This window comes from Blennius ocellaris, assembly GCF_963422515.1.
Source record: "Blennius ocellaris genome assembly, chromosome: 11".
Taxonomy (NCBI): domain Eukaryota; kingdom Metazoa; phylum Chordata; class Actinopteri; order Blenniiformes; family Blenniidae; genus Blennius; species Blennius ocellaris.
Window position 1 is genome coordinate 27,016,041 of NC_137660.1, and position 25,551 is coordinate 27,041,591.

The 25,551-nt window shown below is 45.9% G+C and overlaps 4 protein-coding genes across 5 annotated transcripts; 3 read left to right on the forward strand and 1 right to left on the reverse strand.

Moving 5' to 3' along the window:
* Positions 1 to 1,854: 1,854 nt before the first annotated feature.
* Positions 1,855 to 2,679, forward strand: lrrc10 (leucine rich repeat containing 10; the record flags this gene model as incomplete). Its single annotated transcript, XM_080505313.1, has 1 exon — positions 1,855 to 2,679. The coding sequence occupies one exon, from the start codon at positions 1,855 to 1,857 to the stop codon at positions 2,677 to 2,679; it is 825 nt and encodes a 274-aa protein (XP_080361439.1).
* A 1,983-nt stretch (positions 2,680 to 4,662) lies between these two features.
* LOC308136805 (seipin-like) lies at positions 4,663 to 7,354 on the reverse strand. Its single transcript, XM_080505309.1, has one exon. The coding sequence runs from the start codon at positions 7,151 to 7,153 to the stop codon at positions 5,873 to 5,875; it is 1,281 nt and encodes a 426-aa protein (XP_080361435.1). The 5' UTR covers positions 7,154 to 7,354; the 3' UTR covers positions 4,663 to 5,872.
* A 164-nt stretch (positions 7,355 to 7,518) lies between these two features.
* fnbp4 (formin binding protein 4) lies at positions 7,519 to 16,267 on the forward strand. Of its 2 annotated transcripts, none has more exons than XM_080505300.1 (17): positions 7,519 to 7,694; positions 8,320 to 8,391; positions 8,476 to 8,606; positions 9,598 to 9,769; positions 9,993 to 10,140; positions 10,260 to 10,359; positions 10,452 to 10,796; positions 10,906 to 11,098; positions 11,202 to 11,338; positions 11,418 to 11,522; positions 11,773 to 11,906; positions 12,950 to 13,095; positions 14,537 to 14,835; positions 14,922 to 15,039; positions 15,135 to 15,346; positions 15,471 to 15,628; positions 15,737 to 16,267. In XM_080505300.1, exons 1-17 carry the CDS (start codon positions 7,577 to 7,579, stop codon positions 15,825 to 15,827), a joined length of 2,679 nt encoding a protein of 892 aa, XP_080361426.1. In that variant the 5' UTR covers positions 7,519 to 7,576; the 3' UTR covers positions 15,828 to 16,267. The 2 variants fall into 2 exon arrangements, with proteins under 2 accessions (XP_080361426.1, XP_080361427.1); XM_080505301.1 differs by having other exon boundaries at positions 7,534 to 7,580.
* Positions 16,268 to 18,767: 2,500 nt separating this feature from the next.
* agbl2 (AGBL carboxypeptidase 2) lies at positions 18,768 to 25,424 on the forward strand (the record flags this gene model as incomplete). Its single annotated transcript, XM_080504784.1, has 20 exons — positions 18,768 to 18,930; positions 19,254 to 19,361; positions 19,591 to 19,735; positions 19,850 to 20,105; positions 20,236 to 20,637; positions 20,736 to 20,878; positions 21,024 to 21,183; positions 21,365 to 21,491; positions 21,578 to 21,678; positions 21,978 to 22,090; positions 22,179 to 22,257; positions 22,402 to 22,497; positions 22,611 to 22,688; positions 22,802 to 22,900; positions 23,610 to 23,697; positions 24,339 to 24,491; positions 24,583 to 24,613; positions 24,689 to 24,864; positions 24,975 to 25,083; positions 25,199 to 25,424. 20 exons carry the CDS (start codon positions 18,768 to 18,770, stop codon positions 25,422 to 25,424), a joined length of 2,853 nt encoding a protein of 950 aa, XP_080360910.1.
* Positions 25,425 to 25,551: the final 127 nt, after the last annotated feature.

Below are 25,551 nucleotides of genomic sequence, written 5' to 3' on the forward strand. Positions count from 1 at the left end.
ATTCCTGAACAAGTTTCTCTGAATCTTCTTCAGTCTGAAACCTTTTAATTCTTGCAATATTTTTGAGATGTTAGTAAACTGATTTTGTTGCTGTTGTTATAATGTGGTTGTTGAATTTCAGGTATAGGTCTATAATTAAACCCTGATCTCTGCCTAAATTCATTTCCTCAATGACATGGAGTCAAGATGACTTAAGCTTTCTTCTTTGGGCCCAGAGTTCTGATATATGTCTTCCCTGTAGGAAGACAAAAAGACCAATTTTGAGTCCACTGTGTGTCTTACAACAGAAGTGGCTCACTTTGACTTTGACTTTGACTCTGATTTTGACAAAAGGTCACAAATCATCCACACGGACAGAAAACACACACAAAGTTAAAGTGTCTGACCTGCAAAAGTTACAAAAAACATCAAAGAAATTCAAAACTATCCCCAAAAAAGGAAAAACTGCTACATATAAAGACTGAAAATGCTGCAAAGACATATAAATGAGCAAAAAATATATATAATGTGTTATCATAGAGTCATAACCTAAAAGTAATCAGACTTGCTCAAACACATAAATGATGAGTTGCAAATGATCATATGCAGAAGCAAGACAATTTCTAGATTTGCAAAAACCCAAAAGGAAAGGACTAATATTAAAAAATGACACAAGCAGAGGACAAAGAGACACAAAGCGTTGCCTGCTCTCAGCCTCATGCATGGCAGTGAGTGGAAGTGGGGAAGTGCTAAAATCAGCGTGTCGGTGAGTGAAACCAGACCAGAGTCAACCGCTGACCTCTGTGATAAGGAAAAGGAATTCTTTTCCCACTTTATCTAGCTGGAAAATGGCCCTAATGAAGGTATGTGAGATACCATGGGCGAATCACACCTCCGACAGGTTGGTATGACGCGTGGCTTCACCTACGGTTCCTGGGAGAAACTTTCCAAGAAAATTTTGAAGAGGAAGTGATGAACTATGTTATTGTCCCACTGCTCGTGCATCAACAAGCACCTACGGAACAAAAGTCTTTCCTAGATACAACTCGGGATTTTTATTTTTTTTTTGAGAACTTGTACCTTAACTTCTCACTGAAATCACACACACACACAAATTTTGGGTTTCCTCAATAGAGAATCTCTCATTGGGTCCGGTGGCACGGACCCGAAACTGCATCCGGGCTGATTAGAGCAGAATATAAATGACCTTCGTTGCTCTTTCGTCACAAAGCACTTCTTCTACTTATCCATGCCACCCTGCCCCTCCCTCCCTCTTTCCACCCTCTCTCTCTCTCTCTCTCTCTCTCTCCCTCTCTCTCTCTCTCTCCCACCTCTGTCATCTCAGAGAAGAAGGGGAGAAAGTCATTAGGCACAAATGGGAAGGAGAGAGGGAGAGAGTGAGCCAGTGGTTGCTATAGCCATGAAGTCAGGGCAGTCCTCGGAGCCACTGAGAGACTGTTAGAGGATTGCATTGGGGAGTATCTGCCGGGAGAATACAATACACTTTCAGCTCATTAAGTTCGATAAACAAATGGCTTAGCGTAGCAGAAGCTAAGAGCCACTGACTTCAGCAGGAAGACAGAGGAAAGTAGGTGATCATGATGTTTAGACAAATGTTTTGGTTTTATCAAAACCATTTTCGCTTTTCTTTTTTTCTTCTTCTTTTTTTTAAATCATCTGAAAGGATGTAACTGAACTTGTGGCCAACTTGATCTGTTTGTGTTTGTTATTAGGATCAACTGACCCTGAGAGGCAGCTGAGGTGTGGCGAGACGGCATCGGGAAGTCGCTCCGAAGGCACCGGAAACATCACGTTTGCAGCCTTTTTAGTTGCGTGACATGGATAAGCGGGGTTGCTGAGAAGACACTGACAGAGATGGGCAACGCAATGCGAGTTGTCATCGCCTTCATCCCCTCGGACCGATGTCAACGCTTCCTGGTGGGGGACCTGAAGGAGATGCCATTAGACCGGACCCTTGACCTGAGCAGCCGTCAGCTGCGTCGCTTGCCCGTCGCCGCCTGTGTCTTCGACGAGCTGGTGAAGCTCTACCTGAGTGACAATAACCTCGGCAGCCTGCCCGCTGAAGTTCAGGGCCTGAAGAAGCTGCAGCTCCTGGCCCTGGACTTTAACTGCTTGGAGGACCTCCCTGCAGCAGTGTGCAGATTGCCTCAGCTCGGCACCCTTTACCTGGGCAACAACAGGCTCTATCACCTCCCCAGAGAACTGAGAGAGCTCAAGGAACTCAGCACTCTGTGGCTGGAGACTAATTGTTTCACAGTTTTCCCCAAGGTGGTGTGCGAGCTCTCGAATCTAAAGACCCTGCACCTCGGCTACAACCAGATACGGAGTTTACCCGACGAGCTCAGGCAGCTGGAGGAGCTGCGGAGCATCTGGCTCGCCGGGAACCAGCTCACAGAGTTTCCGCCAGTTCTGCTGGACATGCATTTGCTCGCCGTCATCGACGTGGACCGGAACAAGATACGGTACTTCCCGCCCCTGACTCACTTGCAGGGGCTGAAACTTGTCATCTACGACCACAACCCCTGCGTCAATGCCCCGGCGGTGGCCGAGGGGGTCAGGAGGGTCGGGCGCTGGGCAGACAGCGCAGACGACGACGTGGTGGACGAGTCGTCGAAGGCAGCGAGCGAAACTGCGGCCGAGGACGTGGAAGTCAACCCCGAGGAGCAGCGCAACATTTAGGGTCAGGAAAGTGACCTTCGGCCGCGGCGGTGTGCGACTGGCGTCCCGGAGCACTTAAAGCAAAGTAGGCCGCTGTACATCGGGCCGGTGGCATTCGGTCCATGTACGGTAAAGCCATGAGCTTTGACATAAGTCACACAGCAACAGACTGTACAAATGAGAATGGAGGGAATTTGAACTGACAGTATGATGACTTTCACCTTGATGTTATCAATCAATCTCAATTTGTTTAGCACTTTTCATACATTACAATACGACACAGATTGACTGACCATTATGGCCAACGACATTAAATATCATCCATATAGACATTTTACTGTATTATCTTACAATTAATTACTCCGTTTTTTCTTTGGGGAGTTCACAGAGATTGATTATGCATTACAAAGTCTGGTTACAAGCTTAAGTTTTAACTTGATGAAGATATGTCATATAAGCAGAAAACTGATACGCAAGGATAGTTTTCCTCTTTCTATCAAAGTTTCAAGGTTTATTTGGATCTCCATTACCACAGAAAGGCTTGTACTATTCTTCCTGTGCCATAATCTGAGAATTCATCTATGTTACTTATGTGAATAAATGACATCCATGACTCCGTGGTTTCATATTGTATCGCAGTTTGTTCATCTTCTGTGGTGCATTTAGAGAATTAAAAAAAAAGAAAAGAAAAACAAAGAAAGAAACAGGGCTCAGTTGAATTTCTTGTTTCAGCAGGGTTTGAGATAATATCTGTGTCGGCTCAGGCTAAAAATGGTTAGGTTTTTAATACACGTGATGGATGGTTTAAGTCAATTAGTGCACTCCTTATCCAGACCACTGCATAATTCATCTGATAGACCGAGGCTGTGGCTTTGAATAAAGGGCTGCTAATGGAGTTTAGGATCATCCCCATATGGTTCTGGTTTAAAGGAGAAAATAAATGCAGTTTTTGCAATTCCCCAGTGTTCAGTAAACAAGACCATATGCTATTACACAATTTAGGACGTTTATAACCATTTTTAGAAAATATTTTTTTCACAATGGCTGCGATCAGCTGGTTTTTTTTTGTTTCTTTTCTAGAAATGTGACAATCTTCTTAAAGTCAACTTCCACAGTTGCAATTTTAATAATAACAATAGTATCAGAGGTTGTATACACATATGAGGACATCTTGGTGTTTAACCACTCAGATACACTGGCAGGTCAAACATGAGGCCTGCGTCAGCCGTGAGTTGTGTGTCCTTTTTGAAAGTTGGAAGTGATATTGTTACGAGAAGAAAAGGAAAAAAAGAAAAGTGTCATGTGTACACAGTAGCACAGTGAGACTTGTCGTCTGGATTTAAGCCACGGGTGTCAAACTCTTTTTGGTTCAGAAGCACCAGACATTTTTGAAATGGACCTGATCAGTAAAGTTATGGCACAGTAACTGGAACATACCGTCAATTCCAAAGGACTACATTCTGAAAACATCTGCATTTATTTAAGTTTTTCAGAAAACCAAAGAGAGCAAAAAGTTCCAAAATGTCTGAGCATTCATGTGTTTGCCCGTCCACCACAACAGGATGAAGTGATATTAAAGGAACTTTACTAGAAAAGCAGTGGATGAATTCAAGTTTCCGAGGCCTTGATAAAGAGCAGACAGTAAGCGGCACGGCAAGTGGTGAGAAGCAGTGGCTTTTTCTCTCCCCGCCAGAAAATCTGACCAGGTATTTGAACTGGCAACCTCCCACTTACATGTTTGTGTCACGAAGTTCTAAACCAGCAAGGCCTTCTTCAAAGACTCTCATTTGATCTGTTCAAAACAAATGTTCAAGAGCTGTTTCTTTCATGAACATGGCCACCGCTTTATCTTTGTCCTTCGCTGCATTCACATATGAGAATTTCTCTTAACACTCGTTGTTTGTTAGAGCTTCTTTATTAAGTAGACAGACGAACAACAACAACAAAAACTTGCATTTTGTTTTGTTTGACCTTTTTTATATGCGGTAACAACACATTCTCTGACATCCTCGGAGGAAACAAGAAGATACATAAGTGCTTCGTAGTTTATTGTCATCTTTGGTACAAAATCTGACATTAACACTTCTTACAGCAACTTACTTACAACCAAAGTTGCGCGGAAGCCTTGGTCAAAATGTGAACGCTGAACCACACACCAAAAAAACCCAAAAAAAACCCCCTCCAGGTTCCCCTTTTACAACATTACAAACATCTTTTTTTCTTTAAACATTACTCATCCTTCTCTTACTGTGTGCTTATTGGTGGTAAATAAAACAGACATGTTTCACATGACTTATTAAACTCACATATAACTTAAAAGACCCATTTAAAATGTCTAAACATCTGATTGCAAAGAAAACAACATAAATACTTTTTTTTCCCCAGCATGGAATTTAGTAAACAGCACTTGAATAGAAGTAAAACACAAAGACCCGATTGAATGAACACCAACTGCACAGACGCAGTGAAGCTGTAACTAAACGTCGACTTTAAGTCATCGGTCACACAGAGACAAAACATCTATTTGCATGGAAACACATTTAATAAACGGATCGAATCGCTCACACCCCTCAGGCTTAAATTCAAAGCACATTCTTTTCTGGGAACATATAAAAACAAATGTTTCTATTTGGGAGGGATCCAAAATTTCCAAAGCTCATAACTTTGAAAGTGCATCTTAGCCAAAGTGTCACGAGAACTTAAATATGCAATTCAAGCACAAGTCGTCTCCGTCCAAAAGTTTCCACAGATTTCATGGTATTTGAACTAATCAACAGAGACACTTTATGTGTTCATCTTGATGGTGAGATTGAGTTTACAACCCGAGTTTGTGTCAACAGACATAAAAGGGAGTGTTGTGTTGTGTTGCCAAACACCTGATCGCTGACGAGACAGCCGACAAGCCAGAGCTGGAATGTAACATTACGTAAACCAAAGTGATACAAACACAAGATTTGTAACAGTCATGCAACGAGAGGACAGAAAAATGCTTCGAGGTTAAAGTTACTATGAGGTAAACTGTTATTGAGACAATAAGCTGTAGCGTGAAAGCTTAATACACAACGTTGTCATGCATGTGGAGTTAGTTCAAACTCAAGCAGTGGGTTTGCGTTAATCTAGCTACGTGCGCCTGAGTCACATTCAAGCAACTGAGGATACGGTAAGACGTAAATGTGCCAACGACACTGTCCAGCGAGTGAGGATGCGGTGGTTTTCACAGGCTCATCCAGGGCCCGGGTCTCTGCCGGAGCACCGTCTCGCCGGGCTCAGCTGACAGGGAACTATTCACCTCTTCAACGCCCTGCCCTCCCTCTGCCTCCCCTGGTTCCTCCGAGTCATGGGACTCTTCTTCCTTGCTATCTGGTGCCTCGGCCTCAGGGGCATCTGGGATGACAGAGGGCTCCTTTGACGGTGGCTCTGCTGGTGGGTCATTTCCCTGGAAATCAGACGGATCAGTCACGGAACCAATCACTTTTGCAGCAGCGAGTTCCTTGAAAGAGCTCTCCTTCTCCATGCGCTTCCGGGCAACTTCTGTCCTCTGCTGGATGCGGGTGTTGTCCCCCATCATCACCCGGACTCTGACTTGATCTGGCGGCCAGATCCCCCCCCACACGAACTGCAGGTAACTGAACAGCACGATGACGCTGAGGAAGGCAAAGTTGGTCGCCACGCCGATCACTGCGGACGTCAGGGGGAAGTTGTACAGGACATATCGCACGCCAGTGAAGTAAGCGTGTATGCGGAGCTGAGAGGAATAGATCTGCACCCGTCTGGACTGGACCTCGATGACCGCGCCAACCGTGGGTTGATAAGCATTCGACTTGTAGCCCGGGAAGAGCTCCACTTCTATCACTTGCTTCTGCTCGCTCATTCCGGTCAGGAGCAAAGGAGAAAAGAGTAAAGTGCTCAGGGTCTGCAGGAGGCTGGAGCGGTAGTGCAGCATCGTTGATCGTCCCACCGATGAGACAATCTTCCCACCCTTGGTGAAACACGACATCTTGACCATGAACATACCGAGCTGTTCATTCACTGGCGACTCTGGCATCTCCAGCTCCAGGGACACCCGGTAAGGCTGACTGTTTGCCATCACATGATCCCTCTCGTTCTTCATGAAGGAAATGTTGGCTTTGGGGTGGGAGCAGAGTGCCGGCTCCAAGGGATCACAATCAGAGGAGTAGTAGAAATGCACAGGGGTGGAGAAGCTCACCGTTGGCATGTAGGAGTAATAGAAGCTGCCGTAGAGAAAGATGGACACCCAGAGCAGCAGAACCAGGACGCAGAACAAGACAGCGGCCTGAAACAAGGTCCGCCGGGCTTTCAGGAGCGTCACAGCCCCTACATCGTGCAGCCAGTGCAGGACGGGCGCCATCGTACCCCCCATCGTGTCCGATCCGGAGGCAACCGACCGTCCTCTGGTGCCGGTCTGCGCTGTCCTTCTCTCGCTCCCAGTGGACTGCTGCATCTGCGCTGGTGGTGGGTCTTTAAGCTCGTACATGAGTGGGCGGCTCCCGTCGAAACACCGTGAAATCGCTTATCTTCACCCTCCCATGTCGAGTGTGTTCACCGAGCAACGACACACGCCTCGGTCACAGTCCGTGCGTGTTCGCTTCACGGGACCACGTCGTCAAACTAAACAAGGAAGGTACTGGATGATGAAGGCTGGTGGTTATTCACAGACACCTTCGAGTAGTGTCTAAGCTTGTTATCAACTCGCCATCAAAACGCATAAACATGACCCAGCAACCTGGAAGTGAATCCCCACTGAGCTCTGTCAGCTTCTTCCGTACGTAACCTCCGGTCTGGCAGCGTACTCCGGAAGTGACGTTTCGGAACCCTCGCTTTAGCGGAGTGTCTTTTGTGTAGCCGCCGCGCAGCTGAGACGAAGTGTGGTGACGGGCCTACGCGTACACGGACCTATATGGGTAAGAAAAGTCGACTCACGGGAGGCGCGGTTGGTCGGAGAACCATCCTGCAACTCTCCCCTCCCGGGACTCGCGTTGGGAATACCGGAGACGAAGCGCCGTCGGGGTCTGACGGTGAGTTTTGAAATGGAGCATAGTTAGCATCGGGCTAGCCCCAGGCGACATTTCCGCTGTGCGCGCCCACCAGGTGTAAACCAACCGTGAAGCAAGTTATATGCCGTCATAATCGCTATATTTGTGTATAATGCGATGCTTGGCAGTCGATAAAAGTGGACCCTATTCGCCTGGTTACGTGAAGTTACATGCTAAGCTAGCGGCTGTGAATAATAAATCCGTGGCCTGCCAAGACAGGCTGATGGCAAACAGACAAAATGCTAAAAAACAAAAACGGATTTAACATAAAGCTGATCTCCTGCGTTTTAGGCGTCTTCATTTCAACAAACGCTGATCTCCTTTGACCAGCTTCTGTCCCCTGCATCTCCATGGAACAAACACTGATTTGCAGTTTTTTATTTATTCGTAAACTGTGTGAAGATGTGTAAAAGCACACAGCAGAGCGCTCATATTAAGAACAAGCTGCACGTTATATTTGAATGCTTCACGTCGGTTGGATCCTAAATTAGTGCGAGATTAGGGTTTGCGCCGTGATCGTCGGAGCTTTGCGCAAATAACGGGTCGCCCAAAAAAACGCTTTACGTCTGCATTTTTTTGAATATCCAAATTTTCTTCTTTCTTCCAGATGAACAAGAAGGTGATGCAAACAGATTTCTGAAACGCTCAAACATGAAGACGGCAGCAGTGAAGGCCACAGGTGAAGTGTCTTGTATATGATTACCTTATACTGATGATTCAGAGGAAGAGATTGTTGTGAATTATTGTACTTTCTCCCGTGTAGAGGGTTTGTCCTTGCTTGGAGCCTATGAAGACAGTGATGAAGAAGATGCTGGAGACTCATTTCGCTCAACTGCAAAATCCCAACTCAACCAGCCAGGAGACATCGACAGCACCTTGGCCAATTTTATGGCTGTGAGTACAGATAAATGTTGAAATTCTAAACCTATATATGGTACTTTCTTATTCTCTTGACTGGCTGCTGATTAGTTTTTGAAGTAAGAGTGTTTTTTTGTCTGTGATACTGATGATGGTGTGTACCCTGTTACTTTGTTTGCAAAACCCAGTATAATACTGTGGCGAGCATTACTTTGACACAAGATTGTTTTATGCCAGCTGAACACCAGAGGCTTTTATTTTGACATAAACACCTCAACAGGAACTTCATAGCAGGACGACACTTTACACAACCCCTTTCTCACTCACGGTTGCCCACCAACATCTAACGAACCAAACTGAACTGGATGAAATAATTAACTACCTGAACTGAGGAACAAAAACACAACACAACAAACCTAATATAACCCTTAATAACCTCTGGCAACACATGACAAACAGCACTCCCATCATGCACTGCAGCGACCAGCTCCCACACGCACACAGATGGAAATATGCAAGCTCCACACTGAAAGGTCTGGCTGGTATTTAAACCCAGACCTGCACTAACCACTGTGCCACCGTGCAGCCCCTGTGCCTATGTGATTCCATATGATTAATTATCAGATGTGCAATCAGTGAGCGATCATGTTGTGCTCAGGTTTCCATAGTTGCCCGTTTAATTAGTGCCATCGCTGAAATGTAGTGAACAGGTTAATGTTTTCAGTGTTGCTAAAGCAGCTCGAAAGGGCTTATTTCCTGTCAAGGATCAGGACTCAGTCGGTCCCAATTGGCAGCACATTGTGTTCTTGTGATATAAAAGAAAAATGTGTTTTAAGGTATGCAGTTGATATTGAAACAGCAGGACTTCCTTTGTGTTTTTGGAATGGGGTTTTATTGCCAATTCTATCGTGGTCCTTGTAGGCTAATTGTTTTTAACTACAAATTGATGAGCAAGCTACTGCGCTAAATTGTTATTCAAGTGACTGAAATCTACATGAAAATTAACTTTGTCTTTTTTTCATCCCAGGAAATTGATGCAATCACAACTCAGCCCACACCGGATGAGACGTCTAATCCTTCAGATTCAAACACGGCACCTCCCAAACCAGAAGGAAGCGCTCAGCATCCAGCTGCCAGTGATGGAACAAATCAACACAGCGCAGACTTTGAGTACAATACTCAGTACTCTCTGGCAGGAGGTAACCATGCTTGTCTTAATAGAAGGTATTTGCGCGTGTGCATAAGGAGTGTCTGTTCCTGCTTTATTTGAACACAAGTGAAACATTCCTAAGATGGGTGGAATTCAGCGTCGGGCATATTGATAAAAAAAAATAATTCTCGTTTCCTTTGATGAGTGTGTATTTCTGGTCCATAATTATATTTAACAGTATGAAACCTTTCCGTCGTGTGCTCCTGTTGTAGTTGGTGTCGAGATGGGTGACTGGCAGGAGGTGTGGGACGAAAACTCTGGCTGCTATTACTACTGGAACACTCAGAGTAACGAGGTGTCCTGGGAGCTCCCACATTACCTGGCTGACCAGGTGCAAAGCCTGGGTCAACGTGGCAATGGGTAGGACAGACTGACAGCTGGCTGCAGACTAATCACAAGTTTTGCCATTTATCTTTGGAGTCTTAATTTAGTAGTTTTGCTCAAATTAATCTGTTTTGTCTCTTTATTTTCCGCTGTAGCTCTAGTGTCAATGGCAATGGCACAACAAAAGCAAGTTACTACGCAGAGGAAAATGTCACCTCCGCTGCAGCACCAACAGTGAAAGAGACCAAAGTGAAGGTAAAGTGTAAATCATACATAATGTTGAAATGTTTTTTTTTTTTCCTGTTGCTACAAAGAATCTTTTTTTTTTTCCTCTGTCTCTCTAAAAGGAGGTAATAGAGAGTGTCGTTGGTCTCACAAGTGAAGAGGAGGAGCGTCACGGAGTGGCTGCGTCTCTCCTGGGTCCTCTGATCTCCTCCGAAGTGAAGGAAGCGGAGGAAAAATGGAGGAAGAAACTGCTCAGGGGTTTGGATGAGCCCGAGAGCAGTTTGGATTCTGACGGGGAGGGCGTGCGTCCAGCAGGGTCCCCCTCGGTACCACTCCCGGACTCGGAGGCGGCGCCAACGGTCCAGAAAGACGTTTGCGCCAAGAAGCAGTCTGTAGAGAACTCTGAGGCGGAAGAGGAAACTGAAGAAGACACGGTGGAGCTCGAGCTCGCTCTTGAGAGAAAAAAGGTGCGTTGAATGCAGGAGGCGGATTACTACTTTCAAGCTCTGCCGTTGCAAACGTTGTTTTTTTTCAGATTTTGACCTTAGTAACTGAACTTGAGCACTTGACTCGTAGGCTGAGCTCCGAGCGTTGGAGGAGGGCGACGGGAGCGCCGGGGGCTCCAGTCCCTCTTCTGAGACCAGCCAAGAAGTCTCTGCCGCCCGTGGTCAGCAAATCAAGAAAAAACGGTGGAAGACTGCCTTCCCTTGCGCCCCCAGCCCCGACTCCAACAGCAGGGGGTCCGACTTGGCGGACAGCACAGATTCAGGTGAGTTCAAGTAAAGTTTCTCCAGTCCTGAGCACTCAGGAGTGGGTGACGTTCTCTTGGAATACTCATGAGTGCAAATGCCTTCTCTTGTGTCCTGCGGCAGTTCCCAAAGTGCCAGAAAGTGTCCCGGAAGGAGAAGACAAGGAAGCGAAAGACTCCGAGGACAAAACGGCCTTAAAGCCTCCCGTGAAAGAGGAGCCGGAAACGCCAGAGCTCAAAGTGGAAACCCCCGAGCTCAAGGTAACGCCGCCGCGGCGATCCACAGCGGCCGTTTTCTGATCCCCTCACTGGACACCAAGTTAATTCTGTGCGATTGTAGTTTCAGATTGGAGAACTGGCTAACACCTTAACCAGCAAGATGGAGTTCCTAGGGATAAACAAAAAGGCGATCTCAAACTTCCAGCTGCTTCTGCTACAGACTGAGGTAAGAGGAAAATGCGTCTGTGCCAAAACTATATTCGCTAACTTCTATTTGTGGCCTTCTAATTTTTGTCTCGTCTGATTCTACACTTGCTCCCGTTGGTGGTTAATATCTAAAATGCTCATCATAATTTATCACAGGGTGTCACTCTTGCAGCTTCTTCTAATTACTTTTCTCTGTGAGTCATCTGTCCTCTGGCTGTTAAATTATTGAGCCTCTTTTTTTTCTTCTTCTTCTTCTTCTTCTTCCCCAGACAAGAATTGCTGACTGGAGGGAGGGAGCTCTGAATGGCGTCTATCTTCGCCGCAGGCTTCAAGAAGCTGCCGAACACATAAAATATTACGAACTTAACGCCACCCCTAAAGGCTGGTCCTGCCACTGGGACAGGTACGCGCTCCTTACCTTTCACATCTCTAAACCCCCCTCCTCCTCCCAAAAAACAAACAAACAAACCCCAGAACAGACCCAAACCGTACCGTGTGACGATGCCTCCCTCAGTGCCGAGGCTGCAGACTTTGTAACGTGACTTGGGGTGAAGCTTTGCCCCAGTCCGAGTGGATCAAAAATACTTTACCAGAAACCAGACTCTTCAGGGTTTGTGTGATGCAGTCCTTACACGTTGAGGCTGCATCCACTCGGGGCCAGCCTGCTTCCTGATAAGTAAATCCTGCCGCAGAGAGGACTCCCTGTCCCTAGGACAGACTCCTAAGGGAATTTGTAAACCGATTTTTTTTAAGTCGGTGGAAAACCTGGGAGTGGGTGTTATGGTAGGGGGGCTGGTTGCTTTGGGAGAGCTTTGCACTTTGCAGGACTACCGCTCCCCCCCCCCCCCCCCAGAATGCAATGCAGACAGAGTGATGGAAGCGACGAGTGTCACGCATCAAATAAAAGGTGAAGACGGAGCAATGACGGGAATCCAGCAGGTCAGACCAACTCTTATTCCATATGTCTTCCTGTTTTTCTTTCTTTTTCTTTAAACTTTTTTCAGATGTAAAATGAATTGACTGTGTGCTTGTTCTGGAATATGGTTGTTGTTGATGATGATGATGATGATGATGATGATGCTGATGATGATGCTGATTCTTCCCTGGCGTGTTCCTGTGTCTGGGAGTCAATGGTTGTCTAAAACACAACAATGTGACAACCCTGGTGTGAGCTGCTGATTGCTACTTTCAGGACCTAGATGATTTGCTTTTACTTAAAAAAAAAAATATTCTTGAAAGCAAGGTGGGTTTCCCTGTCCACACCCAGAACCACATTCCAATTGGCCCATAGTCCCGGATGGCTAAAATTGCCGTCCACACCAACACCACCGTGGCCGTTACGCCCACATATTTTGCCCCAGTGACCCAGGGTATCGTGGCACTCAGCGAGTTCCAAGGCCGGCGGTTAAGACTCTTGCCTTTTATCTCTGTTGTCCCACTCTTTAGAGAGCACAGGCGGTATTTCTATGTGAAGGACCGGACCGGTTCCTCCCAGTGGGACTTTCCGAAAGAAGAGGACAAGGAGGACGACCCAAAAAACGGCAAATCGCAGACGTCGGGCCACGGAGAGAACAAGTCTTCCACGTCTACTGGTGGGTTGCTGCCCGTTTCTGCACCTTCTGCATCAGGGGTGTCAAACTCATTTTAGTTGAGGGGCCACATCAACCTAATCTGACCTCTGGAGGGCCGAACAAGTCAAACTTAACATGTTAAACTGCAGATATGGACAAATGCAAAGTCTTTCCTTCTTTTGATCCTTTTGTAACTGCAAGAATTTGCCAGTCTACTCTGAAATTTACATATTAAAGGAAATCAGATATTATATTTGCAACAAAAAAAACAGGATTAAAACAATTTGTCGTCATCTGGACATTTTTTTGAGTTTAACGTGTCTAAAGTATCACTTCACATAAATTGGACTCATTGTTTTATTGTGAAAGGTGTTGCGTTATGTGACCTTCACAGATGTTAATGTTGGGGGTCAAATTCTGACCGAGGGCTGTTTTGAATGTCATTTTTGCCAATCTAGTGTTTTTAAATCCGCCTCTGTCAGTTTTCATATTTATACTTGAAAAAAAACAAAAAAAAATCACTTGGGGGGCCGGATTAGATCCCCTGGCGGGCCGCTTCTGGCCCCCGGGCCGCATGTTTGACACCTCTGTTCTCCATCGACCGCAGGGAGTTGGGCTGAAGTCTGTTTTCTTTGGTTTTTACCCTCCTACATTTACATTGACCACACAGACGAGGTTTCACTTACTTGTAGGCCTCAGTTTCTCAGGCCTTGTTTACGTGACATATTCAACGTTTGCGTGCACGTGGGGGTTTGTTTATGTGACAGTGGTGCCGCTGCAGATTCCTCCTCCCGTGTAGAAACGCTGCGACTGCAACATGTGCACCGTCGCCGTAGTAAATAATTGTACTGCACTCATGTGGCCGAACACAAACATGGCAGAGTCCAGAGTGTCATGACCCCCCCAAGTCCACGTTCTCCTGGGACTTGGTAGTTTTATTTTGACAGTCCCCATAAGAACAATCCAACTTAGTGGTCTGTCGACTTGAATGTCCGTGTTCTCACGCTTAATGGTTATAGTGTATTGTTCTCTGCATACGTGTGTGTGGTCTCTTTACAAAAACAAACAGCTCCCACATTAAAACTGTGGTTTTCAGTGTTTCTGTGTAAACCAACATAGTTTTCAAAACTTTGACATGTAGAAGTGACCCCTTCTATTTCGCTTGTCAAAAAATGTTGGATTGTAAGAGAAACGTTTTGTGTTTTGGAGCTTAGCAAGGAGGGTGACTGTTGTTCTGTCTGACCAATTGATTCCATCTCGAGAGAAATATTATTTTGAAAAGTTACTGCAGAAAACCACAGACACTCGGGTGAAACAGGAACTTTCTCATGTATGTGGTGTCTGTTGTGGTGTCTGTTGTCTATGTCTGTTTTGCTCCATGTCGAGGTGCTTTTTGTGGATTTAACCCCTCGGCTTTCTGCCCGTTTATCAAACACTTAAGACGAAAATCTTCTCCTAACAGGACCTGCTCCGTTTGCTGCTCCGCCACATCCGCCTCCCGAGTCCAGCGCCTCGTCCATTCTGCCCCCTCCCCAGCCGCCGCTCCCCGAGAGCCCCCCGCCGCCGCCGTCCAACTACCCCCCTCCCCCTCCCCTCCCGCCGGGCTCGCCCCCTCCCCCTCCCCCGCCCCCCGACAGCGACGGGGAGATCATGGAGGTGGAGATGGAGATGGACGACGACGACGAGGAGCCGCCGGCCCCCGGGACCGAGGACGACGGCAGCGGGAGGCCGCCTCTGCCCCCCGGCACGGCCGGGATGAAGGTGTGGGAGAAACGCACGCCACGGGGAGTACATTCGAGAAGGAGGAGCCAAAGGTTTTAATGCAGCTGTCGCCGTCTTTCCCACAGATTGTTGATCCATCTGGTTCTCTGGGGAAGGGTCTGAAACGAAAAGCTGGCCAGATTGGTAAAACCATCACGATCGGCAGCAGCCCTATTCTGTACACGCAGCCAGCCGTCAGCGCAGGTAAAGGAACAGCCGCCCGCTTAACCCGTGAAGCCAGAATCGTGACGTTTTTCACTCTACGGTATCGACGAGCCGCTCTCCTTTTTGTTTCGCAGGTTTCTCTCTGTCTGCGGCCCCTCTGATGTCGGCAGCCGCCTATTGGGCCGTGCCGACCGTCGCTGCCCCTCTCGTCCCCTGTGAACCTCCTGCTCCCCCCCTGCCGGCCCCGCCGCCTCAACCACCGCTGCCACCGCCACAGCCACCGCTCGAGCCTCCGTCAGCCAAACCGCCGCCCATAGACAAGAACAAAAAACCCAAAAAGGAGAAGGTTGGTCGGATTTGCATTACTTTATACTGTACATGAAGCATGTACATGATTTGTTGCATTTAAAAGAGAGAAAAATAGAGTGCTTTTTTTTTTTTTTTTACTAATTCCTCTCCTGCATCTTTAGTCCAAGAAAAGCAAGACCAAAATGCCCTCCTTGGTGAAGAAGTGGCAAAGCATCCAGAAGGAGTTGGATGAAGAAGAGAAGAGCAGCTCCAGCGATGAAGACCGAGACCAGCTGAACAAGAGAAGTATTGAGGACTGGAAGCAGCAGCAGTTCATGACGTAGGGGCCCAAAACAAAACGCCACACTGTTTTCCAATTTTAATCGACACAATATATATATATATATATATCTCTAACCGGCTTCTCTTGTGCGTTTTCTTTTTTCAGGGGAAAAGCCTCTAAGAATGCCAACTTCGAGGCGTTGCCTGACGACTGGCGGGATCGCTTGAAAAAACGGAAGATGATGAACAGCACATAACACTCAGCGGAAGTCGTCCATCCCTCAGTCTGCCTTTTTTTTTTTTTTTTGAAATTTCCACAAAACTCCCATATCACCTTACTTTTGTTCAGTGACCAGTGGACATGAACGTCATATGACCAGATGAGACGTGTTGAAGCCCCTCCTTGGCAGGCCATTCACACAGAGGGGTTCACCTGTCTTTTTTTTTTAGTTGTCAGTTGTAAATGTGCCAAATATCCTCGGGTCAACCAATTCTCAGTATTTGGTCTTCATTGTGTATTATGTATGGCTTTTTTTTTTTTTATATATATTTTTTTTTTTTTTCAGGTGGGGGGGTAATTTTTAGAACTGTGTACATATACTGTATAATGGGTTCAGTAAAGTTTGTGAAAAGGGAAGGAAATGTCATCGAGCTTGTATATTTTGTAAAAAAGTTATTAAAAAAATTTGAAAGCCAATGCTTTTTTTTTTCTGGAATTATTTTTCCATCTGAATTCATTACACTGTACATTTTTCACAGGAACTCTATACGGGAGCGGCGAGTGTAGTAAATGTTGACCCAGCTGATCAAAAGAAATACAAAAGCAGTGGTGCACTACAGACTGCAGCAGCAGACTTTGGCCCTGATGTTTGCTGGTTCAATTCCCACAGCACATTGTCATAGGACGGATCAAAATGTACAGAACTGGACCAATTTAGGCTCCTATTTGGTAGGACAGTTTTCTTTGAATTGAAAGGTTGCTGTATGATTTAGTTTAAATTGACAAGATACAGTTATGGGGATCTTCGATTAATCTTTATAGATTTGTTAGATGCAGTGACTTGACCTTTAGTTACCTCTGTTTGTACGGTGAAGTGGTCAACATATCAGTTTAGCCATCTTTAGATAAACTCAGTAAAACGACTCATTTGTACAGAAATGGGAAACATTACCTTTATATAGATAATATTTACAAAACAAAATATATAGAAATTGATTTTTCGAGAAAAAACAAATTAAAAAACTTTTTTTTTTTTTAAACGAAGGATTTGCTCCGCAAAGAACCAGTTGTACGGTGAAATATCCCCATGGCAACCGCGGTGTTATTGAGGAAACCCGTTGCTAGGTAACGAGGTACGCAGAGAGAGCTCGCTCCTCTCCGTCGGGGCCGCCCAGCTCGCCTCTGTGCTTCTTTTACACGAATCTTCTTTTATCCACGAAGGACAATGAAACACGAGCAAGAGAAGAAGCCGTCGGACGCTCGAAAACGCCGCTGCTTTGCTTGAGGTTCGTGTCGTGGCGGTGTTTGAGCCGAGAAGCTAACTTAGCTTAGCAACATGTGAGTGTGTTTGGCTGAGGAACAAAACCTCACATGTGAGTTTCTTAAAAACTTAGGGTTAACTCCGAGAATTCAACCTGGATGTATTTAAGACAAAAGATGTGTAAACAAGTTATTTTTCTTATCTATAACCGTGGTGTCAAACATCAGGATCGTGATTTATTTAAAACAATCAAATAAGAAATAAGAATTTAAGACAATGCTACAATATGGTTGTACCAAAAATAATATGAGCCTAAAGAAGAATGAAAAAAAAGCTAAATAAACACAATATTAATATTATTAATACCAGCACAACATTCACAATAATAATGTTAATCAATAATTACTCAATCATTATAAAAGTGTATACTGAAAAGGGAATAGCAAGAAGCAACTTACCTACCCCTATTCTATACTAATTATCGGTTTTATTTAGTAGAATAATTGTCAACATTTCAAAGAAAAAAATATTCTTTAAAAAAAAAATGTATTTCTTTAATGAATGAATGGTTTATTTCGGTCACAGTTCGGGTTTTTTTTAGTTTGTTTGTCTTTTTGTCTTTTTCACAATTTCTGTATCTGCAATGGATATAGGCTGAAGCCAAGGATTATTTTTGCCTGTTCTTTAAAAAAAATCCATACTTACCCAGAATACCTCCGATACAAGAGAAGTGGACAAATAGCAACACTGACACCCGAGCTGAGATATCAGTGATGCTGCCATGAAAGAAAGGAGCCTCATTGCTATTAAACTGGCCTCAAAGCAGTGCTTCCAGGGGGAATTTGTAAAAACATGCATAAAGCAACCGTTCTGTTAACATTTCACTGTATTTTGCACCAGAAAACTTCATATGTTGAAATTGTGGTCATTTCTTTTTGGCAAACATTTGATTTTGCAAAAATATCGACATTTTCATCACGTATACTTTGCATCATAAGCAAATAAAAACTTTAAAGTTTAAATTTTCCAGTCCACTCGAGGTCAAATTGTGCCATATGTGGTCCCTGAACTAAAACATGTTTGGTACCCGTGTCTTAGATGCTGCTTTTATGCCTTTTTATCAGAACCTATTTAGAAACGATGATCCTGATATAAATGTGAAATACCCTGAATTGGATGTATTAAAATCTGTGCCTGTACTATTATGTGAATTTTAAGGTGAAATTAGTGATTGTTTCATCCATTGTTTCCCATTAGGCAGAGAAAACATCCCACATGGCCGTCTCTACCATCAGGAATTGGTGGAATGCTCACCTGGACCCCAAGACACAGGAAGAAGAAGATGATGAATTAACTGGGAGGAAGCAGTGTAAGCTTCTTCTTCTTTTTTTTTTAATAGGCCATGATGAAATGCATGTTTAATGCGTGTAACGTAAACGTTGCTGACATTTGAGCAAAGTCGACTTGACGAAGCCGTTGTCTTGGAAGGAAATGCAGTAATCTCATTATATATTAAACAGGAGCTCTTTTGTGGGCGAGGTGATTAAGTCGATCGGGTGCAGCTTAATCCTCCTAGCCTGTTTGGCCCGGGTAATGCAAAGTGGTCACACCTGATAAAAAATATATACACCTTAAATTGCGCGTGGCGTAAGAACAGACGATGGGGGAGCACTGCTTTGAACCGCGATTCGTGTTTCCCGTTCAGTGGCGGCGAGCATGAGTGAGACACTGCGGACCAGGCAGCTGCTCATCAACTTCGATGGCGGTCGACCTGTTTGGAGTCTCAGGGCGCCGCTGGAGCTGGTCAACATCCCATCAAACCCCCGTCCTCATTGGCCCGTCGAGTGCGAGGTCATCAACGACGTCATTCACCACATAGGTAATTCACTTTTAGATAAACCATTGTGCCGGCAAGCCGAAAAGGGAATTTTCTTTTTCTTTTGGGTTGAAAAAATGTAGAACACTTTTATGGGAATGAGCACTGGCCCACAGTATCGACCCGATACCGGATAACGGTATCGGCACAGCTGACTTATATTACAAGAAAAGATAACCTTGTCTTGAGTGGAACCAACATTGCTGCAACAGAGTGGTCTCTTCTATAGACTCTATTTCTCTATATACTGAGCTGCGTCAAACAAACCATCCAGTGTTACGTATGGAATTGATTTTGTTTGCCACGTCTTCTTGTCTGTTCCACAGAGTGGGAGCCCCCAGAGCCAGAGCCTTTTTATCAGCCCACCGGACACGAGAGGACACCCGGGCCGGGTACAGAGCAGAAGGGGAAGGTGGTGTACTGCATTGATCACGGTAACTTATCATGAGAAATGCTCCCATGTTGCACCTCCAGGACTAAAAATAATACAATTATAGGCGCATGATACCAAGAATCACTTAATTTAACATAATACTACAAGTTATTGTTGATCTCTCTCTCTCTTTGATCGTATGTCGAGAAAGGTCTGACAAAAACAGCACAAAGTACTTGTCGGCGGCAGCATACTAAAACTCTTGCTTTGCTTCGATTCCTTCTCCGAAGCCACGAAGCAACCGTATTTCACCTGTTCTCGTGTTGGAGGAAGCTGCGGACGCGTTAAGAACGCCACTTGTGTCGACCGTCAGACCGAGACTCTGGAGTTTGAGTCACGCTTTGAGAGTGGGAACCTTCAGAAGGCCGTCCAAGTGTGAGTCTTAGCGGACAATTGATTCACCGTTGCAGTTCGTTGAGCCGTACGTTTTCAATCCTGTATTGTCCGATCCATGTCGGTTTTTGGGGGGTTTTTTTCTTCCCATCTCAGGGGTGTCTACGCCTATGAGCTCACTTTGCGCACAGACATGTACACCACGAAGAACACGCAGTGGTTCTACTTCCGGGTCAGGAACATGACGGCCGGCGCGAGCTACTGCTTCACCATCGTCAACCTGAGGAAGAGCAGCAGCCTGTATTCTGTGGGCATGAGGCCACTCCTCTACTCCGAGAGGGCCGCCGAGGAAGATGGCGTTGGATGGCGACGCGCGGGCTCCAACATCAGATACCACCCGAACGGAAGTCAGGCGAGTGGCGTCGAAAATCTGTCGAAATTCGTTTTTGAACTGAAATCTGCTGCCACGATTCTAAAATCCCATCGCCTCACACACACCATCACTTTTTAATGACAAAACGATTGTCTTTGTATCCGTTTAGAGCGCAAAGGGCAACGATGGCGACCACGTCGCCTTATACTCGCTGTCCTGGACTCTGCAGTTCGCGTACGACTCGGACACCTGCTTCTTGGCCCACTGCTACCCGTACACCTACTCGCGCCTGCAGCGCTACCTGGGCCGCGTGTCTTCCAGCCCCGCCGTGGCGTCGTACTGTAAAGTGCGAGTCCTGTGCCACAGCCTGGCCGGGAACGCCGTGTACGTCCTGACCATCACGTCGCCCGGTGCCGGCGGGCCGGAGGGCAGGGCCAGGAAGGGCGTGGTGGTGACGGCCCGGGTGCACCCCGGGGAAACCAACGGGTCCTGGATGATGGAAGGGTTGCTGGATTTCCTGCTCGGGGACTCGGAGGATGCTCAGCTACTCAGGGACACTTTTGTTTTCAAGGTGGTCACCGTCCTCTTGAATGTCTTAAATCTAGTGCTCATGGGCAAGAATTGGGTGGTTGGATGAGGTCTGTCACTCTGACACTCTGTGGTGTGCAGGTGGTGCCCATGCTGAACCCGGACGGCGTGGTGGTGGGGAACAGCCGCTGCTCTCTGGTCGGCAGGGACCTCAATAGAAACTACAGGACGTTGCTCAGGGATTCGTTTCCTTGTGTGTGGCACACGCGGAACATGGTGGAAAGGCAAGACCCAATGAGCCCCACGGTCAAAAGCGTCGCTTGTAAACCCTGGAACCTCTGACTCTTTTTTCCTGCTTGCATTTTGTTTTTGATTGTATGTTCTGTTCTGAACGGAGCGCTCTGGTTTTTGGACTCCCCCCCCCTCCAGACTGTTGGCGGAGAGAGACGTCGTTCTCTACTGCGACTTTCATGGCCACAGCCGCAAAGACAACGTCTTCATGTACGGCTGTAACTCCCGAGGAAACGGCGCTCTCAAACTTCACGAGAGGGTCTTTCCACTAATGATGAGCAAGAATGCCTGTAATAAGGTAAAGAAAGCTAGATTTTTTTGTTTATCAAACATTGCAACTTCTATCAAAACACTACCAAACAGTACCAAAATATATATATATATATATATATATATATATATATATATATATATATATATATATATATATATATATATATATATATATATATATATATCTGATTTAACCTCGTGTTTAGTTCTCTTTCAGGAGCTGCAAATTCCGGGTGCAGAAAAGCAAAGAGGGCACCGGACGAATCGTCATGTGGAGACTCGGCATCAAAAACAGCTACACCATGGAGGCCACCTTCGGAGGCTCTACTCTGGGTGGGTGCAGCCGATTCCAATCCCGAGTTCGTTCTTGAGCTGACATGCATCTTGTCTGAGGATCCTCTCGTCTCCTCTGACGTCAGGCAACAGGACAGGAACTCATTTTACCACCGGAGACCTGAAGTCCCTGGGTTTTTACTTCTGCGACACCCTGCTGGACTATTGTGACCCCGATTCCACAAAGGTGGGCTGTCATTTTCAGAAGTAGTTGTTTCTTCTTTTTTTTTTCTGAAACTAATGACATTTTCATCACGTCGACACTGAACGACAAAGATGAAAAACTTAAAAAAATTATTATGGCTCTATGTTAGCAGTCTGCCTCACTCACACACACAATCTGAGAAGGGGACTGAATATATATATATATATACTGTATATATCATGTTTTTCCCCCAAAAATACACGTGATACCATTTGACCCCATGCTTAGATTTGAACATTATGAACTCTTGCTATGCGTCTTCTGGGGGTTTTTAATTTCAGAACCTGTACTGCCAGAAAGAGCTGAGAGCTTTGCTGAGAAAGCAGGTCAGGAAGAGACTCGGTAAAGATTTGGGCTCCGACTGTCGCATCTCCGTGTCTGACCTGGAAACCAGGTGAAATGATGGATTTTGTTTCAAATGACGAAATAACTGCGACATTCGTTCATTTGGATGTATAACATTCCTCCCTTTGTGCCGTCAGCACCAGCGGTTCCAACAGCTCAGACTCGGATGGACTCCCGGTTCATTTACTGAACCAGCCAGCTACTGCGACACCACGGGTATGACTGGCGTCAAACATAATATCCAGCAGAATAGTGTTTGTATTCTTCATTCTCTTTGTTTCTGCTCTGGTTTTACAGTTGCCATTGTATAAAAATGACTTCAGAGCCAGCAGTTTGATCAAATCCTCCTGTTCTCCGCAGAAAACTGCAGTGAAGAAGAAGAAAAAGCGCTTCAGGAGTCGTAGAGAAAGAAACAAGCTGCTGTCAGACAGAGAGAAGAACAGTATTCAGCCGAAGGTCCGGCAAATCCACCTCAGTAGTAAAGTAAGACTCAGTGACTCGCGTCCTCACATGAGGCACCGACGTGTTAAAGAATGTCCTGTGACGGTTCCGTACGCGGTCTCTTGCAGAACGACTCGCCTCACGACGACTCGGGTAAAAAGAGCGTCCTTGTCCAGCCTGATGGACGACTCAGGAGGACATGGCGGGTACAGAATAGACATGAATCGATTAAGAAGACGGATCCCAATTATGAAAAAAAGAATTAATTTCAGATTTCCTGAGCCGCTCCGGTTCACGGCCCTCGTGTGTCTTTGTGCAGTCAAAAGGCCTCGTCGGTGAAGCAGGGATCCTCGCCACTGATCCTCACCCTGGAGGCGTCAGCCTGGTGACACTGGTGCAGGGCTGCCAGCCCGCCTCGGTACGGACGACTCAGATCCTCTGTTTTAACTCATTTATTCTCTGGTTTTACTTATTTTGACAAGTGAGCACCAGTATTGCAGGTACTTTATAATTGTGTGTGACTGTGTCACCGATCCTGCATAGAAACTTCATTCTGCAGTCCGTCATTGATGTAAATCGTCAGAATGACAATAAAGCAAATCTAGTGTAATCTAATCTAAACCTAGAGTGATACCTCTCATTAAATTTTCATATTGTTCGGATCTAACTGTTACATTCCAAGTCCATAAAACTTTATGTGATTGCATTGTAAGTTATTTTATCTGAGACTTCTTGTCAATAATGAAATATTCTCTGACTTGGAAATCAAAACGTCGTAGTACGACATGTCAAACAATAAGGCCCGTGGGCTCAAACTGGACCAGACGAGGCCTTGATTACAATTTCGGGTTAGGTGAAGAACTTCTAAAACACTGTTGCCCTTGAACAGTGAGGACTTTGTGAAGAAAAGCTTCACTTTGAAGGTAAATCACAATGACTTCAGTGTATTAATGGAATTAAATCAAAGTCTGCTGGAGAAAACGATCATCATAGAGACGAGCTCCTTGTCTGGATAAAATCCAGAGCTTATTAGATGTGTGGATTTACGACAATACACAGGTTACCATGATCTCTTCAGAACATATTGGGGATTTTTCTTAGTTTTTCTATTTTTTTTTTTTTTCCAGAATACTTGTCCGGAGCAGATAAGCGGCCCAGACCTGCGAAACAGACCAAAAGCATCTCCATGCGTCGGCACTTACTCGCCGCACACGGGTTCGTACTCACAGAAAGGCAGAATATCTTCTAAACCAGTGTTTTTCAACCACTGCGCTGCGGCACACTGGTGTTTTGCGAGATCTAGTCAGGTGTGCCGTGGGAAATTATCCAATTTCACATTTAAAAAAAACAAAAACATTTGCTCTCAGAGCAGTGTGTTGCAGAGTAATCATGTATAAATACTCTCCGCCAATAGATGGCAGCACAGAACGTTGCAGTTGAAATCAAAACTGAAAGACGTCAGTCTGGTTAATCTCCACCTCCTGCTGCCATCTTGTATCAAAGTACGGTGTCAGTGACAGTGATGGAGAAGTTTTTGAAAAGGAAGAATGTGAACCAGGATCTCAGCTCTTCATCCATCAGGTCCAGGTTTCACACTGAGGGAGTCACAATTAAAGAAAAAGAAATTGGGAAATACTTTTTTCTGTATTTACTTGATTCCTGTTGATAAAGCTTTGATGAGAATGACTTTATATTGTTAATAGAGGCTACAAAGTTTAAAATTTAAAAATTTTCGGGTGGTGGTGTGCCTCCAGATTTTTTCCAAAGAAAAAAGTGTGCCTTGGCTCAAAAAAGGTTGAAAATCACTGTTCTAAACCATCGAGGCGTCAGAACTCGACAGTCTTGTTTTCCCGCAGGAGACACAGTCGTGGACACGAGACGGTGGCGATGTCCCTCTCAGCTGCTGCAGCTGAGCGCTCTACTTCTACCGTCTCCCAACTGCTCGCACTCAAAACACCAACAGCGCCGCGGCGGCCGGCAGCGCGTCGCTTCATGCAAAGCCTACCGAGGTTTGTCCGGATCCAAAACGTTCACCGGTTCACTCGGTGTATTCCCATTTCACCTCTGACTATCCGTAACGAATCTCGTTTGTCTCTTCAGGGCTGTCGCCTGCCTCGACACCCCCCCGCAGGTAAACGCCGAGGCCGGCGCATCCAGGGGCCCCCCGAACGCAGTGAACTGAGCCGCTCTGCTTCTACCGTCGCAGGTCTCCCGCCTTCATGCGCGTCCAGACGCTTCCGGGCGTCGTGTTACCGAAGTGCCCGCTGTCGAGCTCCGACGCCGTGAGGTTCGGCGGACACGTCTTCCGAGATAGAAGCACTCTGAAGAAACACGTTTCCTCCACCGACCACCGGAGAGAGGAGCAGGAGTATTTGTCAAAAGGTTCTTATGCAACTTGTAACATTTAACCCCAATCTTATTATTATTTTTAAACAATTCCTACTGGAGGGGTGTCTTCACCGCTTTATTTTTTTTCGACCGTTTCAATTCAGTGGCCAAATCGCTGCCGAGGTGTGAAGCGGTCCCGGAGCACACCCAGAAACACGACACGCCTCCGAGAGAATCGGAAGCATCTGGAAATGTATTTGCGCCCTGGCCGAGGTGGGAGGAAAACAATTACTACACTTTTAACTTCCTCAAGCATTCGTAATTGGACGTCTCTAATTTTTTTTTTTTCATTTACTGCCTCTTTCCCCATCTTTTCATTTTTCACCAGACGATGCAACGAGTCTATGACGGACAAAAGACGCCGCGATTTTTTACCCCCCTTGGCGAAGCCTTCAGCCCTCCAGCAGCCGCGGAGGGACGCCCCCAGTGGGCTTCGGCGCGGGGACGCCAGGCGCTACCAGCCCGGGGGTGGGAACCAGACCAGTCCTCGAGAAGCAACGCTGAACAGACAATCGCAGTCTGTCCAATCACAGGCCAGAGCTTTGACAGACTGAATAATGCTCATTGGATTGATTCTCCCAACAAGTGCTGCGACACGTTTCTGGCCAATAAACAACTTCAACCATTCTGCCGAACATGAAATTTAAACAAATTTATGGAGACACGACCCCGAATAGCAAG

Bases quoted from the DNA above. Each gene is read 5' to 3' on its own strand.
- LOC308136805 (XM_080505309.1), bottom strand. From the start codon at position 7,153: ATGTACGAGCTTAAAGACCCACCACCAGCGCAGATGCAGCAGTCCACT.
- fnbp4 (XM_080505300.1), top strand. From the start codon at position 7,577: ATGGGTAAGAAAAGTCGACTCACGGGAGGCGCGGTTGGTCGGAGAACC. The intron at 11,099-11,201 runs GTGAGTTCAAGT...GTCCTGCGGCAG, and splicing joins GGCGGACAGCACAGATTCAG to TTCCCAAAGTGCCAGAAAGT. The intron at 14,836-14,921 runs GTGTGGGAGAAA...TCTTTCCCACAG, and splicing joins CCGGCACGGCCGGGATGAAG to ATTGTTGATCCATCTGGTTC.